This window comes from Saimiri boliviensis, chromosome 8 (genome assembly GCF_048565385.1).
Source record: "Saimiri boliviensis isolate mSaiBol1 chromosome 8, mSaiBol1.pri, whole genome shotgun sequence".
Taxonomy (NCBI): domain Eukaryota; kingdom Metazoa; phylum Chordata; class Mammalia; order Primates; family Cebidae; genus Saimiri; species Saimiri boliviensis.
In genome coordinates, this window is record NC_133456.1 from 102,336,858 (window position 1) to 102,360,920 (window position 24,063).

The 24,063-nt window shown below is 35.8% G+C and overlaps 1 protein-coding gene across 1 annotated transcript in view; it reads right to left on the reverse strand.

Annotated features, from left to right (window-relative positions):
* Positions 1–24,063, reverse strand: part of MALRD1 (MAM and LDL receptor class A domain containing 1) — a 594,555-nt gene that overhangs the window by 77,987 nt on the left and 492,505 nt on the right. The window contains exon 36 of the mRNA XM_039478847.2: positions 22,263–22,329. Coding sequence (XP_039334781.2) covers positions 22,263–22,329 — 67 coding nt within the window. The remainder of the gene's footprint in view (positions 1–22,262; positions 22,330–24,063) is intronic.

The following is a 24,063-nucleotide window of genomic DNA, read 5'->3' on the forward strand; positions in this document are numbered from 1 at the left end:
AGCACTCCCTCCGGTGGGCCTCACAGTCAATGGGGAGTAACTGCATTTACTCTATGCACTGGAGGAAAGAAAGTGACTTGACCTATTTCAACCGAATCTGTACAACTTTCCTGTGGACTTATCCTCCACCTCCGCTCTCACCACTCCCCGCAAAATCCCCTATTTTCTACTATATCTGAAATATAGACACAAAGCCACCCACTATCTCTTTAGGGAAATGGTAACTCTAGGTTTAGTTAATGGTGACTGAAACTAAATCTTGCCCTGTTGTGTTAAAAACATTCACATTATCTGCATTCTGAAAAGCAGGCTGTGCTTAGCTTCCCACCAGAGGCATATGTGTTGGAAACATGATCAGAGAGCATACTAACATTCAATGGCTACACATTTATACTCTTTTAATTTCCTCTCTCAATAAAATCATTTGTATCTGCCATTTCTCACACTAATATGGTGGAAGGCTTGAGATGCACACTAACGGTTCCCGTGTACTACAGGAGTGGACCACTGAGATTAAGTAAGTCCTTCAGGGATGCTGTGCAGAGTGAAACTCTGATTTTGAAGTATTATTTTTGTTGCTGATTTCTCAAAATGTACGGTGTGAACCGAAGAAATGTTTCCTTAAAGGATATGGCATCTCCGTGTGTGGTAGGCACAGAGTGGATTCTTGTGGAGATCAAAGAGATGTGTCTACTGCATTTTAACTCTATCTCAGCCACTTGCCTAATCAAGAACCCTTAGAGACGACTATATCCTGCAGTGCTCTAGAGATAAATAATAAACTCCTAAGTTTCACACATCTGTGTACAGCTGGGTCCTCCTTGATGATATAATGGATCCTTTTTCTGAAATAAAAGTCCAGGATCAAGACTATTTTATTTTTCTTTGCTATACAACATTTTTTGAAGGACAAAATTGTTGCTCATTTTTAACCCTGTTTGTGTTTCTACATCTCAACCTTTAAACCAACCTGTACATCCATATCCTAATTTTTACTTTCTGTTTGATTTTCTTTCTTAGGGAGCTCTGGATGATTTCTTCCCCAACCTCCACCCGCTCCCACCCCCAACCAACCCCTGGATAAATCAAATTTTGAGAACTTAGTATTCATGAAGCTTCAATTACAAAAATAAAAAATAAAATACAGCCAGGCTTCCTATTACTCGGGTCACCCACATGACAAAAAGGAAGTTAAACTGTTTGCCGACATGTCTCTTGTGGTTTGAGTCTGAGTTCCCTTCTCTAGGAGCCTGGCCAAATACCCAGCTTTCACAGACAATCTTTTGTGGGTGGTGACCTCACTGGAATCTGAGAGCAAAGGCTAAAATATATGCCATAATCATTGCAAACAAACCCCAGTTCTGGTGCAGGATTGCTAGCCTCACATTCCTAAAGTAGCTGGAAATATGCTTTTTGGACAGTTTAATAGAATAGTAGGTCTCTCTCTTAAAAACAACACTTCTTCCAGACATTCCACTTCCTGCTTACAGTACAACCATTTTCCAAGTGATTAAAAAGGCTCAGCATACTTTGATTTTTCCTTCTTCTTGATCATCCTTCATTCATATTCAATTATTGCATTCTAAAATCTCTTTTCTAAAATAAATGTTCTGCTACTCCCTGAATGAAGTATCACTTTACTTTTAGTGTCTATCACTTTTGTTTATCACTTTTATTATTATTTTCAGTCTCTCAAAACAATCTCTCTACTTTCATCCCCATCTCCATTTGTTTTGGCTGTGTATGTAACAAACCTGACACGTGTAATTCATGGAAAGTAACCAAAAGAAAAAAAGGAAAGAAGTAGCCTTTGGCATGTGACCTTATTCACGGCCTTTGCTTAAACACTTACCTTATAAAACCTTAGCATTCCTTTTATTGACAAATTAGCATGGACAGTTTTGCCATTGTTACTGAATTCTATTTTTTATTTTTTTCCCCAAGACTGAGTTTCACTCTTGTTGTCCAGGCTGGAGTACAATGGCACAATCTCAGCTCACTGCAACTCCGCCTCCTGAGTTCAAGCAATTCTCCTTCCTCAGACTCCTGAGTAGCTGAAATTACAGGCGCATGTCACCACACCTGGCTATTTTTTTTTTTTTAGTAGAGATGGGGTTTCACCATGTTGGCCAGGCTGGTCTAGAACTCCTGACCTCAGGTGATCCACCCACCTCGGCCTCCCAAAGTGCTGGGATTACAGGCGTGAACCACCATGCCCAGCCCACAGAATTCTTAAGTCTGTCACATGATGCTCTCTCTCTAGGACCATCTGGCTGCTCTTCAAGGAAGTGATCTCAAACTTGGTTTGGGAACTGCCTCTACTTTCACTACTGCATACCAATGCCCTCACTTAGCCCCAGGTGCCTACCACGTCATGTGGCTGGATGTTGGCTAATGCATTTCTTTTTTCTACAAAGGGAACAGGACAATAACCTCCCGCAAAATAATTTCAATCATGTGGCTTATGTAGTTACACACCATCAGCAACTCCTCTCTCAACCGGAATTCTGGGGCCAGTTCAACTTGGTATCCCATTTTATCCTTAGCACAAGGGCAAGCTTCTGAACCTCTCTATGACTAAGTCACTTTACCTGGTGACAATTAATAAATTTGATTTGCTAATACTTTATGATTTTTACACTTAACATTCATAAGAAAGACTGGTCTCTACTTCCTTTGTCCTGTCCTTAATCATTGTTGATACCAACATTATCTCAAGTCTCATAAAATAAGTAGGAGAGTTTTCTACCACCTTTTTTGTTTCTGAGATAGGTGACATGGAACTGATAACATTGTTCCATGAAAATTCGGTAAAGCTAAGTTTTAAAATCATCAGATACGGGAGTTTGCTGTGCAATTATTTGTTAGGTTGACATATGTATTAACTTCAATTTTCTAAATGTATAATTCATATTAAAAGGTGAAGGAAAAAATAAATTTATCAAGTCTTATTGGTCATTTAATAGGATGACTTTTTGGTTATCAATTTCACTTACTTAGGGTGACTAGTTTACTTTTATTTCATCCTAAGTCATTTCTGGTCATTAAAAATTTCCAGATAATTACCAATTTTGTATAGTTTTTAAATTTATTGATAAAATAATATAGTAATCTCATATTTAAAAGAAATCGACTCTGACTGACTTTTATTCTTTTTTCAATCCTGGAAATGTGTTTTTCTTGTAATTTGGTCAATTTTTAGTACGTATATTTATTTTGAGGATGAGTTGTTTGGGTATTTAAGTTTATGAGGAATTTTTTTAAATCCACCTTTATTCATAAGAAAGATTGTTCTATACTTCTTCTGTTCTTTCCTTAAGCACTGTTGATACCAGCATTATTCCAATTGTTCTGTCTATCTTCACATTCCTTTTGGGGACAGACTTCTCTTTTTGCTTATTTACCAAGGAATTATTTGCTTTATTGGAGAGTCAATAGGTAGAAAATATTCCTAACTCTGTTTGGCTGACAATGTATATTTCAACCCTCTTGTCTTCATAGAACTAGTTTACTAGGGCATGAATTTCTAGTTTAACAATTACTTTGCCTTAGTATTTTCTTTCTGTTGTCTTCTGAAATCTATTGTCCTGAGAGAATTCCATGCTCAACGTAGTTGTTAAAATTTGCATTACTTCTGTGAAGGCTTTTATTTTATTTTCCCAAAAATTAGCTTGGTATAGTGGTGTGTGCTTGAAGTCTCAGCTACTGGGAAGGCTGAGGTAGAAGAACTGCTTGAATCCAGGAAGCAGAGGATGCAGTGAGCCAAGATTGTGCCATAGCACTCCAGCCTGAGTGACAGAGTGAGACTTCATTTAAAAAAAAATTAAAAATAAATAAAATAAAAATTTAAATATTTTATTTTCCTTGTTTTCCTGCAATTTTATGATACTATATCGAGGTGTGGATTTTCAGTGTATGTTTTGCATTCATGTGTGTGAGAGCATTTTGTGTATTAATTTTGATGCCACTTAATGCAAATTTTATGTAAATAAGAATTCTCAGCTATTTTATTCTTTCAGTATATTTAAAAAATATTTTAGCCTAGACTTCTAAAAATCCCAGCAGCCAAACATTGTAGCTCTTCCATCTATTCATCCATATATCACATACATCAAAACTATTCTTCTGTATTTTTTAATCTTTTTTTCTTTCTGTGTTGTATTCTGAGTGAATTCCTTAATGACATCCTTCACTTTATTACTTCTCTCTTCGACTGTATTTAACTTAGAACTGGATTTGATTTTAAATTTCCAGGGACTAGTTGTTATGCCCAAATTTTCTTTAATCATCTGCTTTTTAACTTTTTATTTTAACTCTTTTTGTTTCTTATGAAATATATTTCTTCAAGTTTTTGAGAATCATACTTATTTAAACACATTTTTGGTTGGCTTTTTCTTTTTGTTTTATTAGGAGCATATTTTTCAGTTGCCAATTTCACTTACTATCTCTTTTACCAAGAGATTTTCTTACTGTCTTGGAGTTTTATTTTTGAGCTTCTTTTGAACTGAAGTTTTCTCCCTTATAATGTTTTTCTGTGCAGTGATTGTAGGGTTACTTTCCTTACATTTTTTTTCCACTCACCAGTTAAGTCTTTTGCTGTTTCAAGGACCCTCTGCTGCCATCATGTTAGGGATTATTCCTATGGAAGGTCTGATCCAAGTACTAGTTGCAAGGCAGTCTGTAATCCTTGCTATGACAAATATTCAGTTCTGGAAAAGCTACCGATTAAGGTAAAATTTCACTATTTCTTTATCCTAATTCCATGAGTGCAGGACGTTGTTTGCACACCCATTTTCATATGGTAAACCTCTATTTCATCAACCTGGAAGCATTTTTTGTGGATTCTCTTAGTGGATAAGATGTCCAGACAATTTAGTTTTTATTTATTTATTTTTTTAACAACCTTAATAGTTATCTGGAATCTTCTGGAATCCACCTCTTCTTGCTAAGTTTTTATAGCATTCTTACTTTTTATAGCATATAATCTCTGCTTGCTTTGCAAATGAGTATTATGGAAACTTAGCCCACATCTATTTTTTTCCTTTCTTATCAACAAAACTCAGAACAATGCCGAGATGAAAAACTGTCTCCATATTCCAGAAGCATGACTTCTGGAATATAATTTAAAATAGGAATCAATTTTGTCTTCCATGATCTTTAAACCTGCTACACCTGAATGACATTTCTAGTAGGGCTCATGACTTCCCTAATCACTCTTGGGTAAATGAATAATATGATGGGCACTCTAAGCCACAAATATGGGCCTAATTTTGTGATTTAAATGCTCAGTCTTCTATAACAACCAAAATCTCAAATTCAGCAGCATTTCTTCCCCTCCAAAAAGTTGACAACCATCTGAGTAGGTGAGTTGGCATTTTCTTTCTTCTTTAGCTACTCTGGTCCCAGTGCCTTCTACTCATCTGGCATTGGAGTCTGGGAAGGCAGCAAGGAAGGAGAGGAAGAACATTTTGATTTGAGTGTGCTTCCAGTTCCCTGGGCCTGGCAGGTATTTTAAGAAGAAACTGAGTGGTCGGTGTGGTGGCTCATGCCTGTAATTCCAATACTTTGGGAGGTCAAAGTGGGAGGATCACTTGAGGTCAGGAGATCAAGACCAGCCTGGCCAACATGGTGAAATACCATCTCCACTAAAAATACAACAAAACTAGCTAGGCCTGGTGGTTCCCGCCTGTAGTCCCAGCTACTTGGGAGGCTGAGGCAGGAGAATTGTTTGAACCAGGAGGCAGAGGTTGCAGTGAGCCAAGATCACACCACTGTACTGTAGCCTGGGCAACAAAGCAACACTCCATCTCAAAAAGAAAAGAAAAGTAAAGAAAAGGAAAGGAAAGGAAAGGAAAAAGAGAAAGAGAAAGAAACTGTGGCCTCTAACTATACTATCCTGAATGTGTTTGAGTGTCTGATCTCATCTGGCTTTGTCAAAGCTAAGCCAGGGTTGAGCCTGGTTATCACTTGGATGGGAAGCTTCCTGGGAATGCTGTGTGCTGTAGGCTTAAAAAGAAATGTGTCATTTTTTTTTTTAATATAAGGACTTTTTAGAGTTTCTTTACCTTGGGGTCTTCTCAACTTCTGACAAAACTATTTGGGGAAATCTTTTTTTAACCACCAGGTTGGCATAACTACTATGTGTAGAACATTCTGTATCTAGGATTTTTATATTTTTGACTCACTTTTAAGGGAAGACATGGTATTTCCGATTTTCTAGCTACTCTCACTCTGCTTTGACATGATGGGCCACCAGCCACAGCAACTATCTTTAGACATCTCACGAGCTTGAGAAACATTCCTATGAGCTTTTACTACTACAGGAAACATATCAGTGTTCTCTGGGAAGTCCCTTTGAATTACACTGTGCTTTTCCTTCAGGGGTGGTGTGAAACTCACAACATGGCCAAAACATCTTCAGAAGTCCTCTCTTTCTCTCTCTCTCTCTCTCTCTCTCTCTCTCTCTCTCTCTCTCTCTCTTTTGTTTGAGATGGAATCTTGCTGTGTCACCCAGGCTACTGAGCAGTGGCACCATCTCAGCTCACTGCAGCCTCCATCTCCAGATTCAAGTGATTCTCCAGCCTCAGCCTCCTGAGTAGCTGGGATTACAGGTATGTACCACCACACCCAGCTAATTTTTGTATTTTTAGTAGAGATGGGTTTTTATCATATTGGCCAGGCTGGTCTCGAACTCCTGACCTCAACTGATCCACCTGCCTCAGCTTCCCAAAGTTCTGGGATTACAGGCATCAGCTACTCTTAACATTCCTTTCTCAACACTTTTCATAGCCTCAGTGTAGCACAAAGGGTCTAAAAATGACAGTCTTATAATCTGTGTAATCTCTTATTGGTCATTATACCTTAATCTAAACATCCACTTAACATTTTTTTTCAACATATTTCTTAGGAAAATAAGATATATATAAAAATTGTTGGGTGGGGCCTCTGGTTGAGCTCTTTTTTTTTTTTTTTTTTTTTTGCCCTGTCATTTTTGATGGTTGTCTGGAAAGGGGTTAGGGTGGAATTCTGGACCCAGCATGTATGGTAGGGAGAATCACAGATTTGTTTCTGACATACTTGAACAAGTGAAACAATGTCAGTACTCATTTACCACTAGAATTTTTGTTATCAGAAAAATCATTATTCCTTCGGTTTTTAAGCCAGATCTTTATTTCTAGAAACTGAGCCCAGGCACTTTGAGAGGCTGACATGGGCGGATTGCCTGAGCTCAGGAGTTCAAGACCAACCTGGACAACAAGTTGAAACTCCATCTCTATTAAAATACAAAAAAATCTACCCAGACGTGGCAGCATGTTCCTATAATCCCAGCTACTCCAGAGACTTAGGCTGGAGAATTGCTTGAAGCTGGGTGGTAGAAGTTATGGTGAGCTGAGTTCGTGCCACTGCACTCCAGCCTGGGCAACACAGAGAGACTCCGTCTCAAAAAAGTAAGAAAGAAAGGAAAGAAAGGAAAGAAAGGAAAGAAAGGAAGAAAGAAAAAGAAAGAAAGAAAGAAAGAAAGAAAGAAAGAAAGAAAGAAAAAGAAACGAAACGAAACTGAATGATATTGGTAACTTTTACATATACTAAGAGAGAGATGGAAAGATTGACCAGCATCACTGGTTGATGATGCTGGCTCAGAGCCTCTTCTATGCCCTATTCAGAGCCCTGGGAGAAAGGAATCTATGGAGTGCTTTCCTATCCATGTTGCCTGGTTGGCTGGCTTCCTGCTGCTCTTGGCCAATGGAAGACAGCAACTGGAGATTGGAAGGTGGAAGGACAGAGAATCTGGAATATGTTTTGCCTGCTTCCTCCAACTTCTTCACGATGGCAGTAATCAGGTTGTCCTCCCACTGCAGATTTTTCTTTGAAGCTCTACCACAGTGCCAGTTCTCATTAGAAGCTAGTTATTCAAGGCCTACTCCTTGTCTCTTTACATTTAGTCTTTCTGCTGCTGCTAGTTTCCTGGGGCCTCAATATGCTGTTCTTTCAACCTTGCTGCTACCTTGATTAAAGTAAGAGGCTACTTCATGAAAGCTTTGTATTTGGGCCATCGGGTTTGAATTCTCTTTCTATCAGATTCCTGACTGATACTGCTATGCAGTTATTAAGTGCAGCAGCAAAAGAAACTATCAACAGAGTAAACAGACATCCTATAGGATGGGAGAACATATCTGCAAACTAGGCATCTGACAAAGGTCTAATATCCAGCATCTAAAAGGAACTTCAACAAATTTACAAGAAAAAACAACCCCATTAAGAAGTGGGCAAAGGACATGAACACACTTTTCAAAAGAAGGCATACATGCAGCCAATAAGCATATGAAGAAAAGACCAACATCACTGATCATTACAGAAATGTAAATCAAAACCACAATGACATACCATCTCATACCAATCAGAATGGCTATTACTAAAAAATCAAAAAATGACAGATGCTGGCGAGGTTGTGGAGAAAAAGGAACCCTTATACATTGTTGGCGAGAGTACAGATTTGCTCAACCATTGTGGAAAGCAGTGTGATGATTCCTGAAAGAACTAAAAATGGAACTACCATGGGATCCAGTAATCCTATTAATGGATATGTATCCAAAGGAATATAAATTGTCCTACCATAAAGACACATGCACATGTATGTTCACTACAGCACTATTCACAATATCAAAGATATGGAATCAACAAAATGCCCATCAATGGTAGACTGGATAAAGGAAATATGATACATATACACCATGGAATACTATGCAGCCATAAAAAAGAATGAGGTTACATCCTTTACAGGAACATCCTTTGTAATCTAATAGAGGAACAGAAAACCATGTACTGCATGCTCTCACTTTTAAGTGGGAGCTGAGTGATGAGAACACATGGACACATATTGGGGACCAACAGACACTGGGGCCTACTTGAGGGTGAAAGGTGGGAGGAGGGGAAGGATCAGAAAAAATAACTTTTAGTTATTAGGTTTAATACTCAGTGATGAAATAATCTGTCCAACAAACCTCCATCACCTGAGTTTATCCATATTACAAACCTCCACATGTACCCCTGAATCCAAAATAAAAAGTGCAGTCAAAGCAGGTCTTTTAATTCCAAGGCCAGTCCTTCTTCTCTTGTGTATCACAATGTTTCATATGCTATATAGCCAATGAATGACTAATTTAGTTTTATGTGTTACGATCTTTTGCCATAAAAATAAACTAAAAAATACAGGCAAATACTTGTCAATATGAATATATATTTGTTTGCTAGGGCAATTTATCCTAGTTAAATATATACTATAATTTTTTTTTTTTTTTTGAGACGGAGCTTCACTCTTGTTACCCAGGCTGGAGTGCAATGGCGCGATCTCGGCTCACCGCAACCTCCGCCTCCTGGGTTCAGGCAATTCTCCTGCCTCAGCCTCCTGAGTAGCTCGGATTACAGGCACATGCCACCATGCCCACCTAATTTTTTGTATTTTTAGTAGAGACGGGGTTTCACCATGTTGACCACGTTGGTCTCGATCTCTTGACCTCGTGATCCACCCGCCTCAGCCTCCCAAAGTGCTGGGATTACAGGCTTAAGCCACCGCATCCGGCCACTATAAACTTTTTTATGTATATAATACCCTTTAACTTATTTTGTGTATATAATTTTTGTTCCCTTGACACCACAAAATTCATAAACAATAGCAAAAGCAATACATTATAATTTACATGCTAAGGAGAAAAGTTCTTATATCATTTTTAATTTCAACAAATGAAAAAGAATAATATATGTAAAGCCTTATTCTTATTACTGAAGTCTTTATTCAAACTAAACACATTCTTATCCTAACACTGTAACCGCAAAATATTGCTTTTTGGTTTTTACCTACAGAATGAAAAATGTAATTCTTAGAAAATGTTCTTATTCCAAAATTAGAATTCCCCCTATGTATTCAGAAAGCATGCTACATCAGTTCTCAAAATTGTTAGATGATGGTAGCACTAAAATAAAAAAGAGTTGCTATGAAGTGATATTATATGTTTTCATTCTGGATGCCCAAACGATAAATTTGAAAAATATGTATTTTTTAATTCAATACCAAAATGCATGGTTATATAATCATATATAAAAACTCTAACCACTGATCATGAATAGTCATAATTTAACCTTAAACTTGGAAGCAAAAACCATTTTCATTATCTCCTTCTTTTGCCGGTGGAAATAAGTCTTTCTCTGGAAAATACAAAGGGATTTCCTACATAGCAGAATTAGAGACAGACAGCAGATTAGGGCAATGGCACACATAAACTAGTGCTTTCAGAGGATAAGAAAAGTCCCACGGGGGTTTCAAAATTAAAATGCATTGAACTACTTAGACCTGTCAACATTTCACGACTAAGAGGGATAAGTTCAAAAAGTTCTACCTCATTTGCTAGATTTTGCTTCTGTAAGGCAGAGATCAGCCACCTAGCAACAGCACAAAAGCTTCTACTCTGACATAGTTAAACTCATGCTGGCTGAGCAGGAAGAAAAGCTGTGTAGGATCAGGGCAGAGCTGGATGGCCTGCCGTTCCAGGGCCACTGGGGAGGCCTGGTTGGGGAAATTGTGAAATTCAGTCTGAGGAATGACTTTTTGTCAGCATTCTTAGAAGCTAGAGTCTCTTGAGCGCCACCACTGAGCTGTGTCTCTTGCTCCCATTCAGTAGAGTGCACTGGCCACATATACACACACATCACACACAGCAAAGAAAGAAGAGGTGTCATTTTCAACCAATAGCTACCCCATGAAGCTTGATCGTGCACATACTAGGAAAACTGATAAAGTGAAAACTGTGTATAAACATTTTTCTCTGCAGCTATTTTAGGATGGAGGATGGAGTGAGCTTTTCGAATCTGATTCTTATACTCCAGACAGCTATTCCTTGTTCTTTCTTTTAAAGCAAGTCCTCTGGCATTAGATACTGCTCCACAAATAACCCACCACTCTTCTCGGAGGACAGAAATATCTACTTAACAATCAGGTCATACCAGAGACCTTGGAAAATATCTGGATCACAAATCCCTGTCAGCAATGACCGGTGAATGGAATCTGGGCCATGCCTTTCCTTAGAGGATGCCCTCCCTGGATGAGTCAACAGGTCATTCATTCGGGAGGTGCCAACTATGAAAGCTTACGGCTATCACCAGGAGCCTAAAAACCAGTCAACAGCTAAGTGTACAAATATATCATGAGGTTTTCTTTCTGGGAAAGGGGCAAAGAGGGAAGAATAGGTATTACTGTGCTTTTTATTTTTGTGACTCCATTGGCATATGTGATTGGAGTACAATCCGGCTCTGCAAATTAGGCAGGGAAGAAGGCTCGGTGAGCCTGGCGAGAGCTGTTTGTTGCTTCACCTTCAATCACATTCCTGGTCTGTCTTGCTTGCTTGGCTCTGCAGGAGGCAGAAAGTGTGTAATGCTTTCTGACAACATGGAAAGAAAAACTGAGGGAGGAGCACATTCATCCACAGGACACTTTGTTAAAAGCAGCCAACTGGTTCTGTCTTTTACTGTTAAGAGATGTTTGTATTTTTAAAAAATATCAAAACCATTTTTCTTTTATTTTCTTACCTGAAAAATTAGCAACATATGATTTTAAAAATATTTTTAATACCTTTTTAAGTTATAAAAAGCAGTCCCTGGTAAAATAAAAATGCAAAAATTCCAGTATGAAATCTCCCTTTCCCCCAAGCCAGTCTTCTACAGAGCTCACTATTAATAATTTGATGTGTAACTCACTAGTCTTCTTTTTGTTTTTCATACACAGTTACACATTTTCTCCCTCTCCAAATAGGATCTTAATATGCATATTATTCTGGCATTTGCATATTCACCTAACAATATGGATACTTTTCTATGGCAGGATTTATATCTTCTATTTTAAAAGTTTTACATAGTATTCCATGACACTATTTGAAACACTTAACTGTGTTTTCAATATGGTGCTATTGCAAAATGCCAAGATCAATATGTTTGTGTTTATATTTCTTGTTACTATGTTAGTAGGCTAGATTCCTAGGATTGAGATTGTTAAGAAATACGCGTATTAAAACATGGAATGGCTATTGCCACTTTATTTTCCCTAAAAGTTGTATTTTTCTCCATGTTGTGCATTTAGAAAAGTTATAGTCCTGCAAACTATATATAAAAGGGACAATGTTTCTATATTCTCACAAATAAAAGATATTAACAAAATTTTTTGTCACTTTGATAGGTAAAAACAGGATATCAATGTTAGTTTGATTTTTTTTCAGATGTGTGATGACCATTTATTTTCTTTTTTCTGTAAATAATATTTGTGTAGTTTATCTATTACATAATTTTTATTGTTTTGAGGTTATACCATATATATTATGACTAATCCCTAGCTGTAGTGTACCCTGTATATTTTCCTCCTGGCCTAGATTTTTTTTTCTTCTTTACTTTTTCTTTTTTTTTTTTTTTTTTTTCCAGACAGTCTTTCTCTGTTGCCTAGGCTGCAGTGCAGTGGCACAATCTCAGCTCACTGCAAAACCTTGGCCTCCCAGGTTCAAGGGATTCTCCTACCCCAGCTTCCCAAGTAGCTGAGATTACAGGCACCTGCCACCACTCCTGTATAATTTTTGTAGTTTTAGTAGAGATGGGGTTTCACCGTGTTGACCAGGCTAGTCTTGTACTCCTGACCTCAGGTGATCTGCTCTCAATGGCATCCCAAAGTGCTGGGATTCCAGGTGTGAGTCACCAAGCCCAGCCCTGTTATTGTTTTTCTAAACTTTGTGTATGGTGTCTTTTACCACACTAAATACTTTTGTTTAAGAATCATCCATATGATCAAGTTTTCAAATTTGCTTATCTTTTATTTTATGGCTTAGAAGCTTAGAAAAGACCTTCAGACTTCAAGACTTTAAAATATTCCTGTATACTATATTTTCTCTAAGAAATTTTATACTTTTCCTCCATATATACTTCTAATAATTATGAAATTAATTCCTGTGCATTATGTCAATAATAATTTACATTTTAAATTAATGGCTAACCAATTATCTTAATATCAATTATAACATAGTCCAACTCATCCATTCTCATTAACTTGAAACGCCACTGATTTTATACTAATTTTATGTAACTATATTAAGCTATTTGTAGACTTTTTATTATTTTCCAAGGCTCTATTTGTCTATTTCTGTTCCACGTTCATAATATTTATTACAATGACTTTATAGCAAACTGTATTGTCAAGTATTGCAAATATCAATTTTAATTTTGGCTGTAAGTTTTATTTATTTTTTCCCAAGTGAACATTAAAATCCATTTGCCTATTTAGAAATCAAACAAAAATTTAAAATATTAACAATTTAATTAGCCAATTTAATTAATTGGCTAATGGTCATTTGTACAGTATTGAAAATCATTGATTCTAGAAAGTGGTTTGTTCATGTTTTTTTCTATCCATTTATTTAGGTTATCTGTGAGGGTCCTTTATTTGAGCTTTTTAGCTTTCTTTATGTGGGTGATGCACATGTACTGTTAGGTATAGGCCTGTATATATAATAATTGCTGCTATTTCAGAATGAAGCCCTTTTCCACTTATCTAGTTTAATTATTGTTTCTACTGGTGAAAAGGAAATGCATCTATCTTATGTCCATCTATCTTGCTGAGCCATTTTTTCAGTCTAACAGTTTTACAGTTAATTTGCTTGGATTTCCTAGACTGTCAATATCTGCAAACATATTTGTTTCTTTTTTTCAATATGTTTAGCGTCTACTTATTTTGGCTTGTACCTTTGGCTACAACTCCCTGAGCAAATAGAATAATCCAAGGCCTGGCAGACCTCCCCGACTTAAAAAAAAAAAAAAAAAAAAAAAAAAAAAAAAAAAAAAAAAAAAATCCTGGTTTTAAGGGGAAATGTTTTTTAGTTTGACGGAAAACATATTGAAATTTTTTGGAGTGAAGGACTACAGTTTTACAGTTTTGACTTTGAAATTTCTCTTATCCCACCAATCTACTCAACTTTTATCCCTATTCTTGGGCCAATTTTATACTTTTCTACAAAATTGTCTTTTCCATGTGTTAGATTTGAAAACAACACACCACTCTGCATGGCCGCTCAAGCTTAATACCTAAAAGACATCTAAATATCCTCTACTTTAAATTGACTTTTTGAAACTTTGAAATTATTTTCCTTTGCAAAACATTCCGGTGCCATTATGAGTATTTTTGTTAGTCCTTAACACTTGAATACTATGTTATGTTTGAAAAAATAACAGCAGAGGCCATGGTCTTCCATTTTGATGATTTGTTCTGTAGTCTACCTAGTTAAGAATGACTGTTGGTTGCTATGGAGATTTACCTGATGTTAAATACGCAATTGGTGAACAGATTACTAGTGTCTCCCACTCAGATACAAATTTTTTTAGAAATATTCTTCAGTAAAGAAAACAATTACTAATGATACATTTCAGCAATTGCAGAACCCTCTTTTAATTCACAGCTTCATCATGGCAGAGAAGGTTAGTTTTAAGCAAATGTCCATTTTCATCCTCTGCATTTAAGAGCGGTTAGGTAATTGTTTTAAGTCATGGAGTTAGTTAGCAGTGGAGCTCATATCAAAACCCAGGTCTGCCTGTTTTTAGAATTATATCTCTCTCCTTTACTGTACACTGCACTGCACACAGGATACGATCTATATGCCCATGGGTTCAGGGAATGTTCTGGAGAGGAGATTCTATATGAGCTGGGATGTAAAGGATGAACCTGGAGTTTTTGAGTCAGTCAAGGTGGGAAAGCGTAAAATAGGCAAAAAGAAACATATGAATTCTCATAGGAACAAAACCACATGGTGTGTTAAAGAAAAAGAAACAGCCAAATGCAAATAAAGCTAAGTTTTAGATTTTCTTTAAGGCATTTTATTCAAATTTGTACTCATAGTATCATGCAACCCTAGAACCATAAGCCGTCTAGTCAAATCTCCAGAGGTAATATCCACAAGGGTTGAGCAGAGATTGCAGCCAAAGAACTAGGTTTGAATCTGGACTCAAGCTCTGTTTTATTTTTTTGGCTCTGGGAAAAGTAATTAATTTCACTAACTCACTCTCTCTCTCTCTCTCTCTCTCTCTCTTGCACTTTCTCTCTCTCTCGCTCGCTCTCTCTCTCTCCCTCTCTTTCTCTTTAAAATAGGATTTTGTTCAGTCACACAAGCTAAAGTGAAGTGATGCGATCACAGCTCACTACAGTCTGTGCTCAAGCAATCCTCCCACTTCTGCCTCTGAAGTGCTGGGATTACAGATGTGAGCCACTGTGCTCAGCCTCATCTAAATATTCCCCATCTTTTTTTTTTTCTTTTTTGAGACAGTCTCACTCCATCACCCAGGCTGGAATGTGGAATGCAGTGGTCTGATCTCCGCTCACTGCAACCTCCACCTCCCAGGTTCACGTGATTCTCCTGCCTCAGCCTCCAGAGCAGCTAAAATTACGGCACGTGCCATCACCCCTGGCTAATTTTTGTATTTTTAGTAGAGATGAGGTTTCACTATATTGGCCAGGCTGGTCTTGAACTCCTGATCTCAAGTGATCCACCTGCCTTGGCCTCCCAAAGTGCTGGGATAACCATGGTGCCCACCCTAAATGCTCCTCATCTTAGCTGCTAAATGACACATACTGTTATCTGCTCTACAGGTTTATGTCATGATCATAGGTATGTCAAATACTTAAGTGGTGCTTGACATGTAATTATCAACAATAACATACTTTTTAGGTTATTTTAAAATTTGAGTCAAGTGAGTGAAAGAAAGCTACAGAACAGTTGCAGTTACGATAACCATACTTTTTTCATTTTCCTTTAGTTTGTCCCAGAAAATAACTTTGCTACACCTGGCCCAAGGGATATTTCTTAACTGTTCTATGTTCCCCTTGCATTCCGTTGTATGGGTGTATCATATAATAGATTATTCATCCACTTTCCTATAGGTAGACATTTAGGTTGTTTCCAATATTTTGAAATTATAAAAGTGACAGAGTGAGTAGCCTTACAGACATGTATTTTCATAGTGTTAGAACTGTACCTAAAGAATAAATTCTATAAATGGAATTGTTAGGTCAAAATGTAAATGAATATGTAGTTTTGTTAGACATTACCAAATTCACTTTCATAAGAATGATACCAATTTGCATTAGCAATTAGCAAAGTGTGTGTTTCTTCACAACTTTGCTATCAGAATATGTTGCTTATTCAAGGATGAGAAATGACATCTTAGCATGGTTTTAGTTTGCTCTTTTAAAATAAATGATTTTTTCATATGTTTATGCACTGTGATGGTTAATTTTATGTTTTAACTGAGCTAAGGAATGACAAGATAGTTGGTAAAATATTATTTCTGGGTATGTCTGTGAGGATGTTTCCAGAAGAGATTAGCATTTGAATGAGCAGACTGGGCAAAAAAGATTCACCTTCACCAATGAGAGGAGGCTTCATGAAGTCTGTTGAGAGCCCAAATAGAATAAAAAGGTGAAGAGAAGGGGAACTGATTCCTTCTTGAGGTGGCACAACCATCTTGCTGTTCTTAGACATCTGAGGTCTTGGCTGTCAGCCTTGAGATTTTGGACGTACACCAGCCATCCCCAGTTCTCAGGCCTGCAGTCTTGGACTGGGAGTTACAGCATTGGCTCCTCCAGTTTTCAGTCCTTCAAACCGGAACTGAATTACATCACTGTATTTCCTAGTTCTTTAGTTTGCAGATGGCATGTTGTGGGGCTTCTCAATCTCCATTATCACAGGAACCAATTCTCACAATAAATCTTTGCTTACATATATATATATATATATATATATATATATATATATATATATATATATATCCTATTGGTTCTGGTTCTCTGGAGAACATTAATCATTCTCTATATTTTAAAATGAATTTTTGTCCCTTTCTTCTCAGTGATATCTGGGCTTTTCCGCACATTAAAATAGTTCTTTATATATTAGGGATATTTGTCCTTTTTCTGATACATGCAACATAAATATTTTCTCTCACACTGCCAGTTATCTTGATATTGCTTATGGTGGCATTATTTTGTCATAAAAAAGGTTAGAAAAAGTTTTTTTTTTTTTGTAATTAACATCTGTCTTCAAATGCAATTGCATTTCAGTCATTAAAAAAAAAGCTTTTTCCTACATTCAAAATATAAAGAAATTCATTTTGCATTTCTTTAGTGTATATGGTTTCACTTCGAACTCCGATTTAAGTGATTACCTTTGTGTATAAACAGTGTGAGATACAGTTCTAAGTTTAACTTTTTCCAAATTCTTAACTAGTTGTCCCAACCCTCCCTTTTAAAAGTTCATCTTTGTCCAGCAATTCCAGGTGCCATCTTTATCATTTACTAAGTTTCCATATGTACTTGGATACATTTTTTAACTTTCTACTCTATTGTGCTAGTCTGAAATGTCAATTTGTCTATTCAAATAACCGCATAACACTGTTTACTAATAAAAGCTTTATTCTATTTATACTGGTAGGCTACTCAATTCTCATAGCTTGATTTTTTTTTCTCAGTGTTTTACTAGCTATTGTTCCACTTATTTTTCCATATGAATGTAATATCTCATTGTTTACCCCTATGAAGAGCTTGTAGATCTTTTTGCTGAGACTGTGTTAAACTTACAGAATTGCCTAGGGAGAAATAACATCTTTATGATGTCGAGTCAGCTCTCTAGGAAAGAAAATGTTTTTCCACTTGTTTAAGTTCTTCAAGGTTGTTTTTATTATATAGATTTGGTTTTATTTTATTAAGTGTATTTCTAAATATTTTACCTTTTTGTTGTCGATGTGCATAGAGTTTTATTTTTCATTTTTTCCTTTTAATAGTTTTGTCTATGTATGTACACTATTAACCTAAGAATAGTAATTTTATAGCCTCCAAACTTACTTACTAAATTGTTTTCATTGTTTTAATTAACTTTTATCAATTCTCTAGGGTCTTCCAGGTATACCATCATGACAACTTAACTTCTTTTCTAATTCTTAATGACTTGTTTTCATATTGGTGACTACCTCCAGTAGAATGTGAAATATCAGTGAAACTAGTGGTTATACTTGCTTTGTTTCTAATTTTAATGGAAGTGCTTTTTATGGTTTTCTCTTAAGAAAAATGCTACATTTAGGAATAGAGAATATAGAGTTTACCATATTTCAAAAAATATCCATAAATTTACATTTTCCATAGTGCCTCTTTTTAAAATATAAGGAATGGATATTACATTTTTTTCAAAGACTTTTTCACAACTCTGGAAACAATCAGAAGTCTAATGCAATCCAAATTCCTTGTCCTCTTGTGTTATTTGGTTCTCTTCCTAGAGGCCATGAAGATTTTTTTCCGTATCTTAAAGTTTAATATTTTTACCAGGACATGCATTGGAGTTCTTTGGTTTCATGTTAAATTTTTCAGGTACTTGCTGACTTTTTCACTATGCAAATTCAGGTATCTTCTCATTTTTGAAAAAGTTCACTTAAATTATAGTTTAAATGTTAGTTCTGTTTTACTATTTTATTTTCCTCTTTAGGTACTCCAATCATATGCATGCTCTTTTTCTTCCACTTTAACTATTTTTTCTTTTATTCTTCTTACTTTATCTCATTTCCATTTCCTAAGTTATTTTTTCCACCTTTGTTAAAAATATCTTAATATATTTACATTTAAATATATCATCCCTTGAAAACCTTAATCTTTACTCTGTCAATATTTTTTCCCTAGGTTCAATTAATTCAGTGAATTCAGCCAATTTATTTCCTTGGGCTCAACTGATCCTTACTGTTTTACTGCCCATTTTTATATTTAGACTTTAAAATTTTTAAATTGAAGTGTCGCATGTGTTTGTTTTGAAATATTCCCAATTATAAAGTTTTTAAAGCAACAGTTAATTTAGCTTTGAATTGGAGTTCAGGGTCTTATAGTATTTCGTTTTTTACACCATGTTTCTTTGTTGTTTTTTGGGTGGGGAGGGGAAGTGTTCTAACTGAACTTTATTTTTAACAAAGGCTTTATGTGAAGGAAAATTTCATTTGTCTCTTCATTTTACGGAATTTGAGATAGTTTACAAGATTTCTAATTTAAGAGCACCCTCTTCTGTCATTGTAATAAAATGGAATTTCTCTAACAGACCACTTTTTTTTCTTGGTATTTGCTCTGACCTATAAACTGGAGAGTAATTACTCTTTACTATGATGAACACATCATATGCTTACTCAATACTTCTTGTTGTATACATAGAAAATCCCCACTAATTCTTTTTTGAATGGTACTTCGGGTTATGATAAGGTCATTTTCTCATATTTCAATACATTTTGAGAATACATTTCAATGTACTGAGGCTTTTCTTTGAAATTACCGGACTTTTCCTTTACATTCATTCACCATTTCTTTTGTCAGCATGTTATTCAAGTAACTCTTGTAATGCCAGGTATATATTAGGGACTGGTCATGAAAAGGTATTAAAAACATGGCCTTTATTTTCTTGGACCATGGTCTTCAAAATTTTACTCTAAACACTGCCAAGATGAAAAAGTGAAAAGTAAAGATTATCACTTTATTGCCTTTTAAATTCCAGGTTAAACAGCCTTTTTAATATAAGGGATTTCAAATGTACAAGAAGAAAACAAACAACCCCATTAAAAAGTAGGCAAAGGACATGAACAGATAATTTTCAAAAGAAAACATACATGCAGCCAATAAGCATATGAAGAAAAGCCCCAAATCACTGATCATTAGAGAAATTTGAAAATCACAATTACATACCATCTCACACCAGTCAGAATGGCTATTATTTAAAAGTCAAAAAATATCAGATCCTAGCAAGGTTGTGGAGAAAAAGGAACACTTACATACTGATGGTGAAAGCGTAAATTAGTTCAATCACTGTCAAAGCAGTGTGGTGATTCCTCAAAGAGCTAAAAACATAACCACCATTGGACCCAGCAATCCCATTACTGGACATATACCTAAAGGAATATAAATTTTTCTATCATAAAGCCACCTGCACATGTATGTTCATTGCAGCACTAGCAATCCCATTACTGGATATATATCTAAAGGAATATAAATTTTTCTATTATAAAGGCATCTGCACATGTATGCTCATTACAGCACCGTTCACAATACCAAAGACATGGAATCAATCTAAACGCCCATCAAAGGTAGACTAGCTAAAGGAAATGTGGCACATATACAGCATAGAATACTATGTAGCCTTATAAAGAATGAGATCACATCCTTCGCAGGAACATGGATGGAGCCACAGGCCATTACCATCAGCAAACTAATGCAGAAACAGAAAAGCAAACACCGCATGTTCTCACTTGTAAGTGTGAGCTACATGATGAGAACACACAGATACACAGAGAACAACAGACACTGAGGCCTACTGAATCACAGAGGGTAGGAGAAAAGAGAGGGTCAGGCAAAATAAAAAATGAGTACTAGGCTTAGTACTTGGGTGTTCAAAATCCCCCATGATGAATTTACTTCCATAAGAAACCTACAAAACCTACACGTGAGTTCTACTTTTTGCCTGGTATACTACTGTATGTTTTTAAAAGATTTATGCCAACACACATATATTCCTTTTTTTAGTTCATAATTTTAAAGAAAGAAAAATGTGAATGAAATGGCTAACATATTGCAATATGGAAAAAGTTTCAAAAGTCATTTTTTTCATACCTACATTCTAGGCAACACTAAGTCCAATATTTGTTTGCGTTGATGTTCATTATAGTTATTTCACTATTGGTGAAGTATTATTTGCTATTAAAAATAATACTTTAGAACATTGATTGACTTTTGTAGCAGTGAATTCCTTTCTACATTTTTTTCCATGACCTCCTTTCTTCTCTCAATTCTCTGTCTCATCCCCCTCACTTTAGAGGTGTCCCATTTGAGAGAAACAAGTTTAGGACTTCAGCATTTGGATCTTAATTTTTAAAGTTTAATTGAGACCATGAGTATGTTGCCAAGAATGTAAAGCTCTTTTCTTGCTCTTTCTGGGAGTTTTCTGGCCTATTAGAGTTGAAGAGGACAAAAGTCAAACCTCTTTACTGTAAGCAATTGACATTAAATAATATCCACTCAGCTGACATTTAATAAACATTATTTACAGCATCATTCTCAACTTCTTTCAGGAGATTTTAGAAATGAATATTATATATCCTGTCTTTCCATCATGTAATCGTTTGTAATAAATTAATTTCCATGGAAACTGATATGGGGAAAAGTATAATTTTGTTGACATGTTGAGAAATGAATTATGTAAAGCATTGCAAGAGAAAACCCTTCCAAGAAACTCATTAGTAATTACATTTCAACAATGTTAAACTAAAACAGTATCTAAATACAGTCTTCATAAAATTTTTGCTATTGTTTTATTTGGTAGATGTTTTTGTTTTTAGGAATGAACTACTTTTCTGCATTATATGTGTTGATTCCTAAAGGAATAAAGACTCAAAAAACTATTAATTATTGTTTCCCAGACACCTTTGTGTGTCTCATAATGACTTGAGTAGCAACCACCTTCAATGAGTTTTCTAATAAGGAAAGAGATATATCCTTTGGTATACTAGATTATAAAGTCATAAACACAAATATAATGAAATACACATCATTTCCTTTGGAGTTTATGAAACTGTTTTGCACAATTCCCTAAATGGTGAGAGAAGAAATCAAGCCATCTTTGATATGCAATATAAATATTTCCCCAGAGAAATCACAAGGCCTATTTTTGTTTACTCTTACTTTGAGTATGCAAACGTATTTCTTATCTAGACCTTAACTTTACTTATAAATACCCAATGCATATACCAGCAAATGGTCTTAATTATAAATTAATTTCATCCTTTGTTGTTAAAGAGAAATATAAACATTGAAAGAAAGAGAGAAAATGCAGCCATAGGTTGATCTGATATAGAAAGATATTCATATAAGAAAAAAATCTTTCAAAAAACTGATGTAAGTATTAAATGCAAGGAATAGTGAATATTATCAAAATTATATATTCTGCATATAAAATGTTGAAAAATATACACAATCATAATAAATAACAGATATTTCTCTGAAATGTACTCACATATTCCTATACCTTTTTCAGGAAAATAAATGTAAAAAGTGCCATTATCCACTATTTTACCTTACTAACCACACACTGATTGATGCTCTAACATATCAGCCTAGAGAAAAGTAAGTAAGCAAGTTTCAACAAATGTTAAAAAAAAAATTAAACAATGCTCCTTACCGACACATAGGACCATTCTTCTCCACTACACAAATCCCACCATTTCTGCAGTAATTTAATGGACATTCTAAAAAGAAGCATCACAAAGACGCCAGTTAATTATATATAGTATTAGGAGGAAGGAGAAGATATCGCTATTTTTCATTACATTAAATCTAATCTCGGAGAGTAAATTGCTTTCCAGTTGCAAAAAGCAAAAGAATTCCCGTAGGCCACTTTCCTGTACTCCCTCCAAATTTGTTCATTGGCCCCTGCTACCCTGAATGTGTTCATGCTCTTCACACGCCTGAATGATCCACAAGAAGAGAAGACTTAACATAATTATTTACTTGTTTGGGGTTTTTTTTGCTATTTTTTTCCTTCTCTTTCTTCTTCTTCTTCTTCTTCTTCTTCTTCTTCTTCTTCTTCTTCTTCTTCTTCTTCTTCTTCTTCTTCTTCTTTCTTCTTTCTTCTTTCTTCTTCTTCTTCTTCTTCTTCTTCTTCTTCTGCTTCTTCTGCTTCTTCTGCTTCTTCTGCTTCTTCTGCTTCTTCTGCTTCTTCTGCTTCTTCTGCTTCTTTGCTTCTGCTTCTGTTTCTGCTTCTGCTTCTGCTTCTGCTTCTGCTTCTTCTGCTTCTTCTGCTTCTTCTGCTGTTTTTGCTTTTCTTCTTCCTCCTCCTCCTCTCCCTCTCTCTTTTTTAAATTTTTATTTATTTATTTATTTTTTTTGAGGCAGGGTCTTCCTCTGTCATTCAGGATGGAGTACAATGGCATAAACACAGCTCACTACAGCCTCAACCTCCTGGGCTCAACCAAGCCTCCCACCTCAGCCTTGAATAGCTGGGACCACAGGTGCACACCACTATGCTTGCCTAATTTAAGAAATTTTTGTAATGGTGGGATCTTGCCATTGTTTCCCATGTGGTCTTAAGCTCTCAGCCTCAAGCAATCCTCCCACCTTGACTTTCAAAAATGCTAGGATTACAGGTCTGAGCTACCACATCTGACCTATTTTTTTTTCAATTGACATATAATAGTTTTTCATATTTATGGAGTACAAAGTTATATACATACATACATACATACATACATAGTGTATAGTGACCAGATCCGGGCAATTAGAAAATCTATGATCTCAGAACTCCTTGGAACTGTTGAAAACTATATGATACATTATTGTTAACTGTAGTCAACCCACAGTTCTTTAGAACACTACAACTTCTCCCCTATATTGGGTATCATCTACTTATTTATAATGTGTCTGCGTGACACACTTATGATGATAATAAAGTGTTTCGTTTACTGAAACATTTCTCTAGTTCTAGACAACAGTCCCTATGTCATGACAGATAAATGTCTTTGTGATAAGTCACTCATTTATGAGCATGTAGATGTCCTACCTCTGCATCAGTGATCAATTTCAGCATAACTCAGGTTTGTCCCTCATCCTCCTATTTTATTGCTCGTGTCACTCCCTAGTTGTAGTTTAACAAGAACATTTATTTTCAATGGTGGTTTACTTACAGGTTAAAAAGAAGCTAAATATCTTCACAGAGTAACTATTGTGAGAGTGGTGAGCCCATTTAGCTCCTGAGGTTGTGTTCATATGAACTGCCTCCTTAGACCCTTATGACACATCCTGACCCACTAAAGCCTGTCAATTCCCCTATTTAGTTAAGACCCAAGTCGCTCCCAGTTTTTTGTTTTTACTTGACATATTATAATTGTACATATTTATGGGGTATAATTCAATACCTTTCTTGCAGGATACTAGTCCTCCCTTGTTGGTTTACTTCAACTCCAACACTGGATTATAATTTCCTC